Raw genomic sequence first — 20,370 nt, 5'->3', positions numbered from 1 at the left:
CTATTATGTGAGATACCAAATGAAAGGGTTTTATGAGCTGATTCCAAAAAAAATATACCTACCACACTAGTTAATGAATTTTTAAAGATTGAACTCTTTGATTTTCCGGGATAAAAATTAACCTATGTCACTCTTCAGGTTTTAACTGTAGATAGTACTTGATACCCATGCTCCGTTGCGGCTGGACCGAAGGACAAACCAAAAAACAAACAAACGAACAAACGAACAAGCAAACAAACACGCTTCCGCATTTATAATATTATGGATGAATTCGTAACATGGGTCATCGGGTCTCCTCGCAGTATAAGACATGTTTGGCCATAGTCCACCACGCTAGCCAATTGCGGATTGGGACGCCTTTGAGAACATTATGTAGAACTGTCAGGCATGCAGGTTTCCTCATTATGTTTTCCTTCACCGTAGCGAGTGGATAAAAGTCAGAGGTGCGTGCCCGGGATTGAACCCCCGACCTCCCGAATAGGAGACGGACATCCTAACCACTGAGCTATAACGGCTTATAAATCTGTATTATGTAATATGGGCAAATGGACCTTAAATTACACATATTCAAATATCAATTTGGCTGATTGCATTAAAAATTTGAAAATTAAAAACAGTTACCAAATCATTCTTTATTCATAATAATTCATAACGTCAACATTATTTTATAAACATACCTACCTACAATCAGTACAGAATTCATAATCAACATTTCTTACGTATAAAACCATAAATAACTATAAAACCAGTATATTATAATTACATAAATATAATTAGAAACTGTAACACACGTTAGCAATATTATAATCTAGTTGTAAACAAATTACAAAAACTTTGGCGAACGCGGCACGCTTTTCCTGGCGCCATAGCCTTTCCAAAGTTTTTCATGAGAGTAATATTCCTTGATTTCATTGTGTGCATAGTTCCTTCTTACGCGTTTCCTTTACTTATTTGCCTTTAAAGTCAAATAACTAAAGTATCATTTTAATTTACGAAAAACCGGCCAAGTGCGAGTCAGGCTCGCACAATGAGGGTTCCGTACTACAGTCGTATTTTTTCGACATTTTGCAGGAAAATTCAAAAACTATGATAGGTACATAAAAATAAATAAAAATCTGTTTTAGAATTCACAGGTGAAGACCTTTCATATGATACCCCACTTGATATAGTTATCTTACTTAGAAAATTGAAAAATTGACCACAATTTAAGTTTTTTTGTGTGATGCAACCCTAAATTCACGGTTTTCAGATTTTCCCCCAAATGTCAGCTATAAGATTTGCCTAGAAATGACCTAGAATCATGAAATTTGGCCAAATTTCATGATTCTAGGTCAACGGGAAGTACCCTGTAGGTTTCTTGACAGACAGACGGACAGACAGACAGATAACAAAGTGATCCTATAAGGGTTCCGTTTACCCTTTTGAGGTACGGAACCCTAAAAATAAATTGTACCTATTTACTATTTACATATTATATTCTATCATAGTTTATCTTCACATACTCCATCATCTACGTCATTGGGTTTACGTTGTGACAGCTCATTGGTAACTATATCTAACGAACCATTCTTACTTAAGCTACAGTAAGAAAGGATTTTAATAACTGAATCTCTATTTTTAACACAATAAAGTATAAACATAAGTAAAGTTATAAGAACTGCCACAATTCCTATTATTATTGGTGCGTTTGTATCCATTTCTGCATTCTTTCTTTCTAACTTTGCTGTTTCTTCTTTGAGAAAGTCTTTCAGGGCTGCGAAGTATTCTAGGATGCCTTTTGTTGATAATTCAGTTTCACCTGTCATAGCATGTAATACTGTCCGCCAATCTTCACTAGCACCTAGAGACATACCGTCGCTGTCGGGAAAATTTCGCTTATTAGCAAATGTGTGATAAAAGGTATAATAAACAACATCTTTGTAAAATGAAGACAGCTTATTTTAATGACGTCTAACTTTTTCATGTAGAAAAATAAAAATAGGTAAGTAGGTATCTACTTAAATGCAGAATATAAAAAAAATTTTGAAATGAATTTCACATTTTTAAGTAAGGTAATAAAACTGTAAATACATTGATTATGATTTTTTTAGATAGTAGATTCCTACCGTTTCGGCAGTGTGATATTACGTATGCAAACATCAGGTATACTAATATTTTTCAAACGGGTTGTATTAAGAATATTGATATATTTTACATATTTATTTAATACTAGATGATGCCCGTGACTTCGTCCACGCGAATTTAGGTTTTTAAAAATCCCATGGGAACTCTTTAATTTTCCGGGATAAAAAGTAGCATATGACCATCCCCGGGATTTAAGCTATCTCTGTACCAAATTTCGTCAAAATCAGTTGAACTGTTGGGCCCTGAAAAGCTAGCAGACAGACAGACACACTCCCGCATTTATAATAGCTATTAGTATGGAGTATGGATTTACTTACTGTGAACCCTAATGAAGTCCTACAGATAGGTGATAAGATATATTTATTCAAATTAAGTGCCATTAAAATTCAACACAGGAAACAGGTACTATCTCATGAAGTAGGTACCAAATAGAGGATTACCTTAGCATTTTTCCGGCTTCCTTATCGCCGTATATGGAACATTCGTGCAAAGGTCCGGTATGATTCGCTCTCTTGCATAGTGATAGCAGGATTTGAAACTCCAGGATGTGTGATATCAAGTACCTTTATAAAAAAAACAGGCATTAGAGCACAACAGAGTACTGTGATTTTGATGATGTCTGTTGCTACTATGGGGTGCTATGGGGTAGGTACTATACATGTCAATTTAAAAACCCATCGGCAAACTCTTATTACCTACCAGCAACAAAAAGAACGCTTTATTTTTGCTGTTTTATTTTTAAAGAAACCCAAGAAAATACAAGAATTATGAAAAGAATGCAGAAAAAAATCCGTACAAGTTTAACATTACGAGTTGCCTTTCATTCCGCCCCGGCTTCGCTCGGGTGGAGTGTAAAAAATTGAGGGGGAGGTTGAATTAAATTTTTCTCTCCGTAAGAACCATCCTCGTACTTCAAGGAATATTATAAAAAAAGAATTAGCGAAATCGGTTCAGCTGTTCTCGAGATTTGCGATGCGCAACACATTTAGTGATTCATTTTTATATTATAGAGATATGGCGGTGTTTGACTTTGTTGAAAAGCATAGTTAGACATAAACATGAAATCCCAAATACGATTTCCAATTGAAATGACTGGGATAAGTTAAATTGTAACTGTTATCTTGTTCCTAGTCTGAAAGCGAGATTTCAGGGTGGCTGCATTTTACCATAACTGAATGTAACTTACTAATTGAACAAACATAATAATTTTAGTATGCCAGCTGAAATAACAATAACAATAACAATTGGTAACTATTAAACTACTGTGAACTAAAGATTTGTTCTTGTTTTTCATGGATGACCTTAATTCGGAATTCGTTCCGGTCTAGTCTCTATAAGGCAATGGAAGCAGCATACCTACCTTGTTAATTTCAAGCGATTATACTACTGTAAGCTTTTATGCATACGAAACGGGTACAGGTCTTCCAGCAAGCTTATTCATCAAGACCTTATCTTTGACACTTCAAGTAACGAACTGTATCTACAGGTAGGCCCTTTTCCTAGTTCATATCGTAGCCTATAATAGTGGGTTTCCATCAGGCTAGTGCATTTTCTTGGACTGTTTATCATCATACTAGGTACATGACGTCCCAGACTTGGATTTAGGTTCCTGTGGGAAACCCTTTCATTTTCCGGGATAAAGATAGTCTATACTCTATGCCCGTCTCCAGGATGCTAGTTTTGTGTAACGAGTAGGCAGACAATACGCACAACTTCATTCATGTAGATTTACATGTCTTAAAACTCCGTGGGAACTTAGATTTTCCGGAACCAAAAGTAGCCTATGTCCTTCCCTGGGATGCAAACAAACTCTAACCTTTCTTCAAAATCGATTTTGATGGGCCGTGAAAAGTTAGCAGACTGACAGACAGATAGGGACACTTTCGCATTTACTATAATAATAGGTATGCATTACCGATTATCACAGTCAAGGGCTGCGTAATCGTGGTTATTTGTAAATAGATGATGCCCGCGACTTCGTCCGCGTGGATTTAGGTTTTTAAAAATCCCGTGGGAACTTTTTGAAAATCGGTTAAACTGTTGGGTCGTGAAAAGCTAGCAGACAGACAGACAGACAGACACACTTTCGCATTTATAATATTAGTATGGATGTTTGAAAGAAGCTAAAAAGTTACATAACATTTTATTTCCGCAAACAAACGAAAATACTGTTCCCCGAATTTTTTTATAGTAGGTAGTTCCGAACAATGCGATGTTTTCATTAGGAAATCAATTACAGCCGAAACACCATCAGAATGCAAACACAATTCGTCACACCCAGCATGCTCGGGCAAGCGTTAAGTTGGCGTTAAACATTTTAGCCATCATCAGACATTTTTTTTAATTCTAAGGTCGAACGCATGTTACTTAAGTTTTCCTGGGCTGGCTGGGTTTATCATGTAAAATTTAATTATAGTACTTACTTACTACATCAAGTAAATATGTTTTATTTATTTTTACTAACTGATGCCCGAGACTTCATCCGCGTGGATTTAGGTTTTAAATATCTCGTGGGAACTTTTCGATTTCCCGATATAAAAAGTAGCCTATGTCACTCTCTAGGTCTTTAACCTACCCATGCAAAAATATCACGTCAATCCGTTGCTCCGTTGCGACGTTACTGAAGGACAAACCAATAAACCAACAATCAACAAAGAAACACACCCTTACAATATAGGTAGGTATATATAGTGATGGGTAGTTATTTAGCTGTCTAGTCTAGATTATTCTATTGTCAATAATACTGTTAATAGATACTTTTATAGATACTAGATAGAGTCTTTTTTGTCATCACAGCGATTTATTATGGAAATTATAAGAGCCTTGGTGATATACACAGGTGCTATACCTATTATCGTACGGGCATCGTGCAATTTATTTATATCTATACTTACTTATTAATTAGTATCATACGGCATACCTACATTCTCATATATAATACATTTTTCGAGTAGAGGTAGCAATTTAAAAATTAGAACTATTAAATTATTATCTAAAGAAAAAATTACATTAAATAAATTATTTATTTGTCACGAATGTTGTTATGTTTTATTGAACTAAATTTCATAATGATTATAATATTATCCATCATTCGTGAAATGATCATGAACCACGTTCAAGAACCGAAGAAGATAAGTATAAGAATAGCCGCTAGGCGTCGCGACGCCTAGCGGCTATTCTTATACTTATCTTCTGTTTTCTACATAACTTAAAACACCGTGAACACTTAGAATCTGCATAATATTATATACATATATATATATATGTCTGTCTGTCAGTGGTCTGTATCTCGTAAACCGTAATAGGTAAAGTTGAAATCTTCACAGAATGTGTATTTCTATTGCAGCTATAACAACAAATAAATAGGTACTTACTTACCTACTTACTAAAAGATTCTTAAAAGAAGAAAAGAGAAAATTAAAAAGTTTTAAGCTCAGGTTTTAAGTATTTCTTGTACGATGGTACGAAATCCTTCGTGTGCGAGTCATTTCTATTCTATTATGGAAAAATAAACTTGATAAAGACTTAAAAAAGAGACATAACTAAATGACAAACGGGAAATAAAAGGATAATATTTCTGATAAGTACCTAGTAAATGTGATCCATAACAATATTCCGTCGACTCCTAATCTGTAGACATTCATAGGAATTTAAGAGGGTTCGATCTACTAAAACTAGAAATATGGATCGTTAATCAAGATGCAAATGCATACAAAGATCCTAAGTTTCTTGAATAGAAAAATTCCCATAATAAAGTCCACAATCGTTAGCATTGTACCTACATCCGTTAATGATAATGAACCCTTAATACTTAATGTTGTTCTTATTATTGTTATTATTAGCACGAATTAACTTTATGAGACTGCAAATACGTTCAAAGTATTCACTTTACCCACTTAGACCGTATCTAATTCTCAACTTAATCTAATTCCCAAGATTAAACAACAGTTGTAACTCAATAATCAAATTGAAAAACAAGTTTCAAAGTCAAGCGGTGATGACCTAGTGGTTAAGACGTCAGCCACCTATTTAAGAGGTCGCGGGTTCGATCCCGGGCACGCACCTCTAACTTTTCAAAGTTACGTGCGTTTTAGGAAATTAAGTATCACATAAACAAACATCGTGAGGAAACCTGCATACCTACGAGTTCTTTATAATCTTCTCAAAGGTGTGCGAAGTCTGCCAATCCGCACATCGCCAGTGTGGTGGATGGCCAAACCCTTTTGATGGCGATGGGTTGATCATGACATGACAATAATTCTCATACCTAGTAAGTAAGTATAATTGATACAAGTCAAGAGGAAGATTTGGAGATCCTGAAGTGAAATAGCAAATCAAGGACAACAAAATATTAACTGCACTTGCAAAACAAGAATCATTATTCTAAATAATATCTGTCCCGGCTGTACTCACGTGTCTAGTCGACGATAGCCCGACTAGTTTCAAACCTCTTCGAAGTCTTTTTCAAGGGAGTTCGCGCACGCGCCGCGGCTGTGACTGCGGGCCGCGCGCGCCTAGACACGTGAGTACGGCCGGGATAGATATTATTTATAATGGAAATCACTCACGGTAGTTTAAACGCTTAAAATCATTATTCTGGCTACAATTTATCAAACATGCTTTAATTGCATAGTGCTTGAAATTGGTTTCATTGGAAAAAATGGGCTGTTACGTGTATATTAATGTGTCTATCTTTTTTGCATTTAAGTTCTCAAGGTTTGATTCGATAGCCGTTTTAAAGGGCGAATCGTTCTGAACCTGCACATTTTGAAAGTAGTCGTAGTAAATACAGAAAAGGAATTAAAAAGCATAATTTCTAGGGTTCCGTATCGGAAGGGTGCCAACGGGACCCTATTACTAAGACTCGGCTGTGTGTCCGTCCGTCCGCCCGTCTGTCTGTCAGTGGGTCTCGTGAGCCGTAATAGGTAGAGAATTAAATTTTCACAGAATGTGTATTTCTATTGCCGCTATAACATCTAATTCTAATGAAAATTTCAAAATGACGCCATAAAAATTAAAAATGAAATTAAAAGTGTTATTTCTTGTACGATGGTACGGAACCCTTCGTGTGCGTGCCCGACTCGCACTTGACCGATGTTTTTTGTAATATTTTGTTGATCGAACTCGTTATAATCGAGATCATAATATATTTCCGCTTTTTTTTTAAGGGTTCCGTACCTCAAAAGGAAAAAGGAACCCTTATAGGATCACTTTGTTGTCTGTTATGTGTGCGGGGCGTTCCCTCCCCGATTGCGATCTCGACCTGTCGCGTACTGTAGGTACTCGTAGTTCAATTCAAACGTCGTCGTCGTACTATCGGACGGTAAACAGCTTGGTGGCTTGGCGGCACGTCTTATGTTAAACAAAGTGTCCAGTACATTTCCTTTTTCCTTATTTATTACTAGCTGATGCCCGCGAATTCGTCGGCGTGAATTTAGATTTTTCAAAATCCCGTGGGAATTCTTTGATTTTCCGCGACAAAAAGTAGCATATTATGTTTAATCCAGGGTATAATCTATCTCCATTCCAAAAAGCCAAATTTGTGCAGTAGTTTTTGCGTAAAAACACACACACACGCACACACATAAATAAACACAAACTTTCACCTTTAAAAATATATTAGTGTGATTGTCTGCATTGAACGATTGGCCTAGATTAGGTACAATAAGCAGTAATACGTTATTATATTTTAACTTACGTAATATATTGGACATGAGAAACCACATGGTATTTGGCAGCAGGGTCTAGATCACTTTCATTTCGATCCATAGGGGGTGATATGCCAGTCTCTCGTGTTCTGAAATCAAATACAAGAATTTCCAAATCTAAAAAATCATAACACTTTACTAGATAGCCTCAATAGCTCAACGGTCAAAAGGTGCGGACTGAAATCCGAAAGGTCGTCGGTTCAAACCCCACCCGTTGCACTATTATTGTCGTACCTACTACTAGCACAAACTTAACGCTTAATTGGAGGGGAAAGGGGAATATCATGATCATCATGATGAACTTGGCTAATCTATAAATATAAAAATGAATCACTAAATGTGTTGCTCATCGCAAATCTCGAGAACCGCTGAACCAATTTCGCTAATTATTTTTTTTGAAAAATTTAATTCAACCTCCCCTTTAATTATCTAAACTCCATCCGAGCGAAGCCGGGGCGGTTAAGCTAGTATTCTTATAAAAAAAAATTCATGCTTAGCCACTTTTTCATTATTGAACCAATTTTTGCCTTCATTGCCGTTGTCATGATGGTTCAGGTAAATACCTAGTAAGTAACTGTGCATTTACATAAAATGCTCAGTACGTGATGTATCGCAACATACTTACCATTAGTAGTACCTATCTTCTTTAACAAGGTCAAATATAATACAGATTAAATCTGTTTGAAAACACACGTGGTGTTTGATAATAATTAAAACCAAAAATTATTAGAATAGCACAATATTTCGATAAATCTGTAGGTACGTACCTAATGTTAATAATATGTATTAACAAAGATGTGCTTATGTGAGGATGGAAAGTATCCCCCGCCCGAGCCCGTACAAAATGACTTCTCAGGCGACTTTTCTCTATGGGTCAACTGTCATGTCAAAAGTACGGATAAGGACTAAAATCGAAGTTTTGATATGAAATTTAAACACAAAATGTTAAAATGGCGCGTGAGGAGTTCAATTTTACGCGTTATATAAGGAGTAAGAATGATCTCCTATTTTTACGATGACAACAAATGGTCGAATAATAATTGAGGTTGAATAACTCTGCGATGACAATACAATAGTTGATTAAACCACTGAAACCAACTATTTAACAATAGTTCACAATGGGTATGCATTCCAACATGACGTCACAAATAACATTGCAAGTATGGGTAACAATTTTTTTATCAACATAGTCTAATAGTGAACTGACGAGAATCAAACCCGGGAGCACATAACAATGCCACATTGCTTATCACTGCGCCAGGGAGGTATTCAAAAGAAGCTTAGTGGTTAGGACGTCCGCCTTCCAATCGGAGGTCGGGGGTTCGATCCCGGGCACGCACCTCTAACTTTTCGGAGTTATGTGCGGTTTTAAGTAATTAAAATATCACTTGCTTAACGGTGAATGAAAACATCGCGAGGAAACCTGCATGCCTGAGAGTTCTCCATAATGTTCTCAAAGATGTGTGAAGTCTGCCGATCCGCACTTTTCCAGCGTGGTAGACTATAGTCAAAACCCTTCTCACTCTGAGAGGATACCCATGCTCTGTAGTGAGCCGGCGATGGGTTGATCATGATGATGATTATTCAAAAGTAAATTAATAACAATCGAAGTCCATATCGTTATATTATGGACTTCGATTGTTATTTTACTTTTCCACGTTTGGAAGGTAGGTACCTACTATTATACTATTCTTGGTTAAAATTCTTATGTTCATAAAGCGTGAATGAAACATTTAATTAAGTTTACGCTAAGTAAACTGGATAATATTATGCTTAGATGCATGTTTTGATTGAGCTATTTACATAAATGATATTACAGATTACAATACCTTCATGCTGCTTTGATTTGGTGATCTTGGGTACAAGGTTCCTACATAAAAATAATAAGTATTGGTCTTTACAAAGAGTCGGAATTGGAAGTATATAATGCGTAAAATTTAACTCCTCACGCGCCATTTTAACTTTTTGTGTCAAAGTTCTGCTCAAAAGTACAAATTTAGTCCTTACTAGCTTATGCTCGCAACTTCGTCCGCTTGGACTACACAAATTTCAAACCCCTATTTCACCCTCATAGGGGTTGAATTTTCAAAAATCCTTTCTTAGCGGATACCCTCGTCATAATAGCTACCTGCATACCAAATTTCAGCCCGATCCGTCCAGTAGTTTGAGCTGTGCGTTGATAGATCAGTCAGTCAGTCAGACAGTCACCTTTTCCTTTTATACATTTAAGATTTTAAAGGTGAACCAGTACATGACAGTTGAACCATAGAGTTAAAATGGCACGTGAGGGAGTCATTTTTTACGGACTATAATATTATTTTGCAAGCTTCATGTAAACTATTTATATAGGTACATAGGTACCTACTCGTAACCTGTCGTAAATATTCGTAAGTTGTACCACATAATATCTATAGTGCCTAATCTTTATTGATTGAGCAACCACCGAGTTCCTTGTTGGTTCTTTTCGGTAGAAAAGACATTCTGAACCAGTACAGTGTTTGAGCATTTGACGGTTCAAAAGTGGAAACTTGTAAAAGTTTATTTGAATAAAAAATATTTCTATTACTATTGATCGTAATATTTGTATTGTACCTGAGGTCCCACCAATATTGGTTCCAATCTTCCATAGTGCTATTGGCAAAGACATCCCATCTCCATTTATCAAGAACATAAGCGTAAGCCATGAGTGGAAACTTTTCGAGTGCCAGCCAAAGTAAATGGTTTAGCGTAGATTCAGCAGTTGATTCTACCTTCACGAAGTTCAAGGTTTGAAGGTGCTTCGGCGAGGTCAACTGCACGGCTGCAATATCGGAGATTGCATCGTGGAAGGCTGCAAAGATTCTGCATATATTACTATTGTTTAACGAATAAAATAACTTTTAATTGGTAATGTTTTAATCTTATAAATAAGTAGGTAAATCTTAGTGCATTTATTTTGAGAAAATTCGCAGTCTTACAGCTACGTTTTTAAATAAAAATATTTGATACCCAATTATTCATCTATGTCACCAACTCGTAGTGACGATAGACGGAAGCAAGCTAGCCCGGTAAGGATGATATTATTATCATGGTTGTTTTTCAAATAACCCCTTTTTTCCTTTCTTTCCAGATAGATAGATTTTAATACTATAAATCTATTAATTAATAGATTTTAAACTATTATTTAACACTCAAGCCCAAACAGTTAACAAAACATTTTTACATTAAGTATAAAAATTATATACTTAGGTACAGATAGAGATCTAAGGCTTGAACCTAAGAGCTCAAACTTCACGCTTAACTAATTGAAAAAAAATGATCATATTTCTTATCGTCATCATAATAATATTAGATAGGTAGGTACTATTTAAATCTTGATAATGTCATCTGAACAAAAGCGAGTCTAGTATCTGTGTTATATGAAACTAAACTAGATACAAAACTTCAAACCTATGTCTAAAAACAGAGCGTTAAAAATTCAATTATGTTTTTTCGTTTACATTCATTTTCTATTTAGGTTCTTAGTATTACGTTGCGGTTTATTATTAGGTACAAAAAACGACAAAAAAGGCTAATCAATGTCCAGTCGTATTAAGCTTTAGGTAGTTCATTCTAGTTTAGGTCTGTACGTTGGGTCGGTTTTGATTAATTACCTCTTTATTAAAACGACTATAGGTATGTATATTTTATTTTGTCAATGCAAACAATGAAATTAGGTACGTCAAAGATCTTTTATGAAATTATCTAATGCTTATCTCTCTAATAGGGCCCTAAGTTGTCCTTTATGCGCGTCTTTTTCATTAAATTTTTGAACTTGAGTAAATAAATATAAACACCCAGATCATTCTGCAATTTTTGCAAGTATACTTATGCAAACCGACAAAGACAAGTGTACCTACGGAACATCTCATATAATAATATTATGTACCTATACTTACATCGATATACTTATACTATAATGGATCAATTTAGAATGTACATAATCATAAAAAGTTACTTATTTAGTTACTTATTTGATTCTTAACACTTCATATTATTAAATCCTTCATAGATACAATTAAAATACACATTTGAGTCTTAACCGCCTTTGTTAGAATTTATGGCCACTAGAACTAATTTCGAATGTTTCTTTGGAATCGTTACCAAATCGTTTCATTAATAAAATCATAAATGATTGTAAATATAAATTTACTATTTCCTAACTTCTAGACTTGTGTAGTCTAAAATCTAGAATGTTGCAGATGAGAACAACCTCAGTGTAGAAAGATGTTATTTTTATAAAATACCTATTTTATCATTATTTCTAACATGCCTTAGCATGGCTACGGTAGCATTTTGTCTTTGTTACTAGAATTTAATTCACCTTTTAAAATACGTAATTTGAAATACTTTTGAGCAGAAAATACCAAAATGTAGGCTAAACAAATATTGAATGGAAAGCATAAAAACCTGAGGAGAATGAAAAAATACACAAACTGGCAAAGGCAAAGTAAGAACCACGCGCAGCAAAAGAAAACTAGTGCTTCCCTGTCCACTTTTACTCTCTTTTTCTCTTTATTGTACTTAAATGTTTTTTGGTACAAATAAAAAAAACTGTGGAAGAGGTTGGTACCCACAAAGAGTTGTAATAGTGCCACAGGCCAATGACGATCATGAAGTTTTAAAATAGATGGCAAGAGAGCCAATGGATTGACGTTAGTCCCCTGGGAACGGGACCGGGCCTTCACTAATTTATTTATTTGGAATGGTATATTTGGAATATTTTTTTATTTACTTGATACATTGGCCCCTTGTTATATTAGGGAAACAGTATCGAGACCGGAAACCGGAAAAATAGAGGTTAAAATCGATAAACGGGGCAAATAAGGCTCTCTCATCAAGAGTTCTGTTTTTTTCTACATTGATATTAATTCTAGTAGTATATTCGTAACAAACCTGGATTGGGGCCATCTCTATACAATGGTTGAAGATTGCGATAGTGCTTGAAGTATTGCACATGCCCCAACAGTCTTGCGGCTCTGGACAGTCCCACTGTTACGTCTGATACTTTCTCGCCGCACCATTTAATTCTGCAACATTGACACTTAATATCGTTAGTAGTAAAACCTTTGGTCACCAAATAAACAACCGAAGGTATCTCTACCAAATATACTGTAAATTAGAGCCTGTACTGTAATTTAGAGCCTCAATAGCTCAACCGGTATAGGACTGGACTGAAAACCGAAAGGTCGACGGTTCAAACCCCGGCCGTTGCACTATAATTGTCGTACCTACTCCTATCACAAGCCTGGCGCTTAATTGGAGAGGAAAGGGGAATATTAGTCATTTAATATGGCTAATATTCTTTTTAAAAAAACTAATAGGTAGTAGTAAAATTTACATAGGAGCTGTATTGTTGCTTTGGCTGAATAATGCTTCCTGGGGAAAAAGATAGGAATATGATAGGACCTATCAATTTAGAAATTGTTTTCGAAATTCTTTGTCTGCTAAGATTGTCGTTTGTGTAAATAGAATGTTTGTCTCACTTGTAATTAACACCATCGCACATATCATGGCTGGAGGGTAAACAATTGACTGAGGTCACTGTTTCTTTAATATCTGCAAATGTATCTTTGGCACTTTCAAATCCGAGTGATTGATGGAATTCATCTACGGCATTAAAGAGGTCCTTGAAATGAATGCTTTCGTTTTGCAAAACCGTCGCTCTTTCAATATTCGGATACGCTGCAACTTTGTGGTATATTGCTTGCCACTCTTGAGCCCACAAATTACCTAGAAACAAAAAGATTTTTGCTAGTGTTTGTGTGCAGGCGTAGTTTCATTATGAGTAACCAGAAATCGAGTATAGGTACGTAAGCAAAGATACAGTGTTACAAGATTGCTATTATAGCGAACATTAACCATACCTAAAATATGAGCTGGTATTGATTCATCATCTTTTAATTCCTTTTTATAATAAGCCTTGAGCTTTGCTCTTACATAACTGTGCAGAAGATTGTAGAATGGTTTAATTTCATTCCACAGTCGATTAACGGTGTTCATGAAATCGTCGTCTTCAAAAACGTATCGCCACATTTCACCGGCATCAGTAAAGTTTTCTGATACGGCGACGTTGTTCATTCTATTGACATAATCTTTGAAGATTGGTCGAATCTTCTTCCCCGTTGCATCTCTGTAAGCCTTCCAGTAGTATGCCAATTCATCTGTGTCGTTACTCGTTTTGAAAACTGTTATTATGTCTGAAATTATGGAATGGGCTCGTAAAAGTGTGTCTGGAATTTCAAATAAAGTACCATTAACCTCACTAACCTATCTTTAGTAAATGGAACGTCACTCTTTTTGCGTTTTTACTGTATTTGTCCATAAGAACGACAAGGTTTTTAATACCTCTCAATATTATTATAATCTCGTCTTTATGGATCCGAGACAATGGTCGCTAACTATGGGCCTCATAAGAAAGCTCAGAGTCACTCAGCGGGCGATGGAGAGAGCTATGCTTGGAGTTTCTCTACGTGATCAAATCAGAAATGAGGAGATCCGTAGGAGAACTAAAGTAACCGACATAGCTCAACGGGTTGCGAAGTTGAAGTGGCAATGGGCAGGGCACATCGTAAAACTGATAGACGTTGGGGTTACAAGATGTTGGAATGGCGACCTCGTTCCGGAAAACGCAGCATTGGAAGACCTCCTACTAGGTGGACGGACGACATCAAACGAGTCGCAGGGAGCCGCTAGATTCAGGCGGCGCAAGACCGTGGCGTGTGAAAGTCCCTACAAGAGACCTACGAGTATGTCCAGCAGTGGACATCTCAACAAAACTTTAGACTTAGACTTTATACGATGTTTAATACGTAAGAAAGCTAAATATAATAACTGACCATTCATTGTTCGTTGCGAATCCTCGTCATTGCAAACAGACGCATTGTAGGCGCACACCGACACTCGGCTCCAAATACGTTGCATTGTATCTATTTCCTCGCGTTGCTAAAATATAGAATAATTAGTTCTCACTCGCCATTTTAACTTTATCTGGCAACTGTCATGCCAAAAGTTATGATTTTAGCCCTTATTAGGGTTCCGTACCTCAAAAGGGAAAACGGAACCCTTAACTAACTGGATATTGGAGGTAGGTCTTATAGCACACGTAAGGGGATAAATCCGAAAACAGTGAATTCCTGGATAGGTACATCACGAAAAATAAATTAAAATGTGTTCATAAACCTACCTACTTAATTAGTATTTTCAACTTTCAAAGTAAGATTAATATACCAAATGGGGTATCATATGAAAGGGCTTTACCTGTACATTCTAAAACAGATTTTTATGCTTAGCAGTTTTTGATTTATCGTGCAAAATGTCGAAAAAATATGACTGTAGTGCGAACCTCTCGATGCGCGAGTCTGACTCGCACTTGGCCGGTTTTTTACGGACTATATTAACTTTGGAGTAAAAAACTTGGGGTATATAAGAACCCTTGTATTACGATGGCCCTGAATTCAAATCAATATTATCAAATTACAATGATTATGAAAAATATTTATATTTTTACATTGATATTAAATTATGTACATTGTGTGTATGCAGATTTTAATATTATTTTTATATATGGCAAGTAGGTAAGTAGGTGTTTTATAGAATTATAACTTAGTTTGATATAGGGACTAGGTATACCTACGTGTAAAATCCAGATGGCTAATTGCTATATTACGCTTTCTAATGAAATATCTTGTTGTATCATATAAGCAACGACTTGAAGGAAATCCAGAATAAAGAGAAATCACATAAGTAGGTACCTACTTAATCAATTAACAACTTCTCAGTGAAAGAAATACCTCAATACAATATACCTTACATAAAAGGTCAAGCTGACTGACTGACTGATCTATCAACGCGCAGCTCAAACTACTGGACGGATTGCACTGAAATTTGGCATGCAGATATTATGGCGTAGACATCAGCTAAGAAAGGATTTTTGAAAATTCAATCTCAAAACGGCTGAAACAGGGGTTTGAAATTTGTGTAGTCCACGCGGATAAATTCGCGGGCATAAGCTAGTATTTTATAAGTAAATAAGTAAATCCTTTTTTCCCTTCATCACGTTACGCCATAACCTTAGAACGACTAAACTAAATTGGATAATTTTTATTTTTTTTGCTGTGTATGTAATTGTTAAGGTGGCTCCACACATGCCGTCGGGTTGGGCCAGCGGCGGCTTTACCGGCGGCGGTATGGAGCCAATGTTTTATATCATTGCCGCTGTAGGCCGTAGAAGCCGCAGTATCGCTGTGATTATCGTTGAAATTAGTGGCGCTCGGCCCGCGGTAATGCCGGCGAGTAACATCCGCGGCTTTGTTCCGGGCATGTGTGGAGCCTAGCTGCCGGGCTGGTGTGGAGCCACCTTTAGGACAAGGTTCAAATGAAATTTTTTTTTTGGAAAATCCACGGGAATAGATTATTTCAATAAAAATAATTCAATACGATTGATCCTCTATCGACACACTATCGTAAGTTTATTCCAAATTAGTACAGTGTAATTTAAGTTGACTTTTACCTTCTCAAAATGGTTAATGCTTAGAATGGTTAACTTACTTTACTTTGAGGCGTCTGGACATTAGTTCCCCTCTCTTTGATTATTCTTATTTTTCTCTTTAATTTCAAATCGAGCATGGGTTCTTGGTCATTCATGTATTTTTTCTTTAAAATAGTCCAATACTGTTTCTTTATTTCATCTTCTTCGGCTGCTATTCGGACCTGAAATTTTCATTACGTTGATTGCCTTTTTTACTAACCATATGATTAGGTATGGATTCTTGTATGCAATAATCATGACATACCAGTAAACAGAAAAAGCACAATAAAAGTTGAGCGATATAATAGTTGCGCTAGGAAACCTGTGTAGATTTACATTTCCAATGAAATAAGTGCTTAACAATGGAATTAATTATATGTTACCATTTTATTTTTCTTCACTTCACTGTTTATATCAGTCACGTAGTCCCAAAGAGATTCTTGCGACGTTTTACATATTTCTAAGCTTAATTTATCCATTTCTTCCATAAACAACTCTATCGTGCTATTTTCCTTATCAACTTCTTCAAGCTGGATTTTGAAGTTTTCAACTACCTCATCAACTTTCCCAATCACAGTTCTAGGATCTAATACTGTTTTTAAAGCGTCATCTAAGAATTTCTTTTCTTCTATTTCTGTTTCAATTTCATGTCCACTCTCGTCAGATTGTTCCGTTGTTTTGTTACTTTTGACAAAAAACTTTACGTCTGCAGATGCAGACATTTCTGATGTTGGGTGGTTCGGGAATTGGACGGCTGTTATCGCAGTAATGAATATCGTGATACATATTAATTTCTGAAATAGATAAGTACACAATTTATTCAAATACTTACATACTAACTTTGATATTATGATAAACTAGATGATGCCCGCGACTTCGTTCGCGTGGATTTAGGTTTTGAAAATCCCGTGAGAACTCTTTGATTTTCCGGGATAGAAAGTATGTCCTTCCCCGGGATGCAAGCTATCTCTGTACCAAATTTCGTCAAAATCGGTTGAACGGTTAGACCGCGAAAGGCTAGCAGACAGACAGACAGATACACTTTTGCATTTATAATATTAGTAGGTATCTATGGATTATACTTACTACTATATGTATAAAATAAGTAAGTACTTAGATTAGAGGTGCGTGCCCGGGATCGAACCCCCGAGCTCTGATTAGGAGGCGGACGTCCTCACTACTAGGCTATCACAGCTATAGATCGGGCTAGCTTTTCGGAGTTGTGTGCGTTTTAAGTTTTTGATCAAATATCGAAGGAAAACATAGTGCGGAAACCTGCATGCCTGAGAGTTCTCCATAATGTTCTCAAAGGTGTGTGAAGTCTGCCAATCCACACTTGACCAGAGTGGTAGTCTGTGGTCAAAAACCTTCTCACTCTGAGAGAACACCCGTGCTCTGTAGTGAACCGACGATGGGTTGATCATGACTGTGACGACTAGGTATAGGTTAGAAAATATTTACACAGGACAAACTATTCTTCTTCGACCTATATTATCAGGTATACTAAGCCGTCTGCTTATTTTTGGCTCAGACCTGATAACTTTGGCTAAAGGCTCGTACACGTCACATTTCAAAAGTCAAAAAGTCAAGTCAGTAACTAAAATTAAAATCAAGCCTACGAGTTAATGAGTAATATTATATTAACCTAAACTTATACGTAGCCTAAGAATCGGTTCATTGACTTATCTTAGTTTCTAGTTAATTCTTTCTTAGATTCTATTGGAAGACACTTTGTTCTTGTGTTTTTTGAATTGCACTAGAAGTTAGTATTTAAGTATACACTATACACGACTTAGTTAAAAAAGCTTAGTCATTTTAAGTCTTTGCCCTAGATCTGTATTATCGAGGACGAGGAACTGGATAGCCTCAACGTTTACAGGATCGCAAACTGCATTTCTTTTAATAATAGGTGAGTAGGTCAGTATACCAACTTGTCAAGAATTCAATGAAATATGATTTCGAAGAAATAATCTCATAGTCATCACCATTAGACAAAGGAAATGCTCAGTATCCTATTACTTCTAAAGGCATGACTATTAGAGTCTAATTATGTTATGTGATATTGCATGTGGCTTATTACAGACGGCATATAAGATTTAATGTGTGTAATAACAATACAACAATAGTCCGAGCGTGGTGATTAATTAATGATTGCATCCTTTATTCAGTTACGGCGATGAAGGTTTCAGTTTCTTTGTAACCTTCTTCTAAAATACAGCGTGTATCAGAACGCTAGCAAAAATTCAATGTTATTGTTATACTACCTAAACACAATCGAATACCAATAAATTCTAGTGGTGTAGTATTTTTCAAACCCGCAATGTCAAAACTCAAGAGTTTTGCACGCTATACATTGCGGGTTTGAAAAATACCTTTAGCGTCAGTCAGATGTTTTATTTGCAATAGGTAGGTATATCGTGAACTTTTACAAAATAAAGAATTTTTTCCGCGTTTTTTTTGTGGCATCATAGGTATGAGTAATCATCAGTAGGTACTATCACCTGTCTTCGTTTTTGCTAGCGTTCTGGTATACACCCTGTATATTGGTTACAAAGCCGGCCGGCCGGTGAAAGAATTTTCAAAATTGGATCATTAAACCTCATACATTATTAAGTATTTTTGGAGTTTCTCTACGTGATCAAATCAAAAATTAGGAGATCCGTAAGAGAACTAGAGTAACCGACATAGGCTGAATTTGCAATGGGCGGGACATATAGGTAGTTTGAAAAACCGATAGACATTGGGGTCCCAAGGTGCCGGAATGACGACCTGCACGGAAAGGCGCAGTGTTGTAAGACCCCCACTAGGTGTACGGACAACAGTCGCAGGGACCCCTGGATTCAGGCGGCGCAAGAGTCTATCGGTTGATGATGATGATAGAATATAATATAATACCTACATAATATTAAGATTTCTATTTGTCTGTTGTATTTTGTAAGTCCGCGAAAAATTACTGGTTCAATACAAATAAAACTTTCATAAATCAAAAGTCTTACCTATATAATAGGTGTTCCGATAGAAATTTTAATCGAAATCGGGCCACTACCTACTAGAAATTGAGTAGAGGTACCTATAGCTTTAACCAAATGTTAGATGGGCGGAGCAGACAGCAAAATCTAGTTAGCTAATTCTTATCTAGTCTCTTATAGAATTAAGTAACAAATAAACGGTACCTACTTCAATCAGAATCATGTTCGATATCACTCTGCCTCTGGTTAACATGTTAGTATCACAAAACACAACACAAAACTACATTTTTCAATTAAAAATATTCCTGTGAAATTACTATCGCATTCTCATGTCGATTGTTCTTCGTTGGATTTCACTGCTTCGGTCGCAATGTTTGTGAATACTGCCTTATGTTTGCTCGTTTCGATTTTTTTTTTCAATTCTGAACAATTGACTTTGTTTTCAAAACGTGGACTGGTATGATAGCCTGATACATTGAACACAACGCGAGCCGCGACTCGACCGCTAGTGCCGACTCATTGTTCTGTGTTGTGATATAGAAATGCCCACCACAATTCATACAGTCAGGATGTTCGTATGAGACCGGAAGCTGCACATCGTAACATCTTATTCATCAATATTGGGGAGTGGTTTATCTATATCTGCTATCATCACTCTCTTTAGCTATAGCGGTAAAGGATTACGATTTATAGCTATGAAAGCATTTGGGTACATAATATAGGTACTCAACTATTGAAAATATTACAAAACCGGCCAAGTGCGAGTCAGACTCGCGCACCGAGGGTTTTTTTCGATATTTTGCACGATAAATCAAAACTATTATGCATAAAAATAAATAACAATCTGTTTTAGAATGTACAGGTAAAGCCCTTTCATATTATGATACCTCACTTGGTAAAGTTATTGTTGCTATGAAAATTGAATATTATATACCTAATAATTTGTTCATGAGCATATTTTAATTTTTGTTCGTGTGATTTAACCTCAAATTCGATTTTTTTTCCTTTACTTGTGCTATAA

The 20,370-nt window shown here is 36.0% G+C and overlaps 1 protein-coding gene across 2 annotated transcripts; it reads right to left on the bottom strand.

The window, feature by feature from the left end:
* Positions 1-630: 630 nt before the first annotated feature.
* Positions 631-19,881, bottom strand: LOC117986126 (angiotensin-converting enzyme-like). 2 transcript variants are annotated; one of them, XM_069501609.1, is made up of 11 exons: positions 19,558-19,881; positions 16,764-17,174; positions 16,401-16,562; positions 14,690-14,795; positions 13,718-14,083; positions 13,337-13,583; positions 12,747-12,880; positions 10,425-10,662; positions 7,823-7,921; positions 2,565-2,687; positions 631-1,857 (listed from the first exon to the last, which is right to left on the bottom strand). In XM_069501609.1, the coding sequence occupies exons 1-11, from the start codon at positions 19,600-19,602 to the stop codon at positions 1,482-1,484; spliced, it is 2,307 nt and encodes a 768-aa protein (XP_069357710.1). In that variant the 5' UTR covers positions 19,603-19,881; the 3' UTR covers positions 631-1,481. The 2 variants fall into 2 exon arrangements, with proteins under 2 accessions (XP_069357710.1, XP_034828842.1); XM_034972951.2 differs by having other exon boundaries at positions 13,718-14,050.
* Positions 19,882-20,370: the final 489 nt, after the last annotated feature.

This window comes from Maniola hyperantus, chromosome 10 (genome assembly GCF_902806685.2).
Source record: "Maniola hyperantus chromosome 10, iAphHyp1.2, whole genome shotgun sequence".
Classification (NCBI taxonomy): domain Eukaryota; kingdom Metazoa; phylum Arthropoda; class Insecta; order Lepidoptera; family Nymphalidae; genus Maniola; species Maniola hyperantus.
Note: the sequence above shows the minus strand (reverse complement) of the source record. Positions and strands in the feature narration are given on the sequence as shown.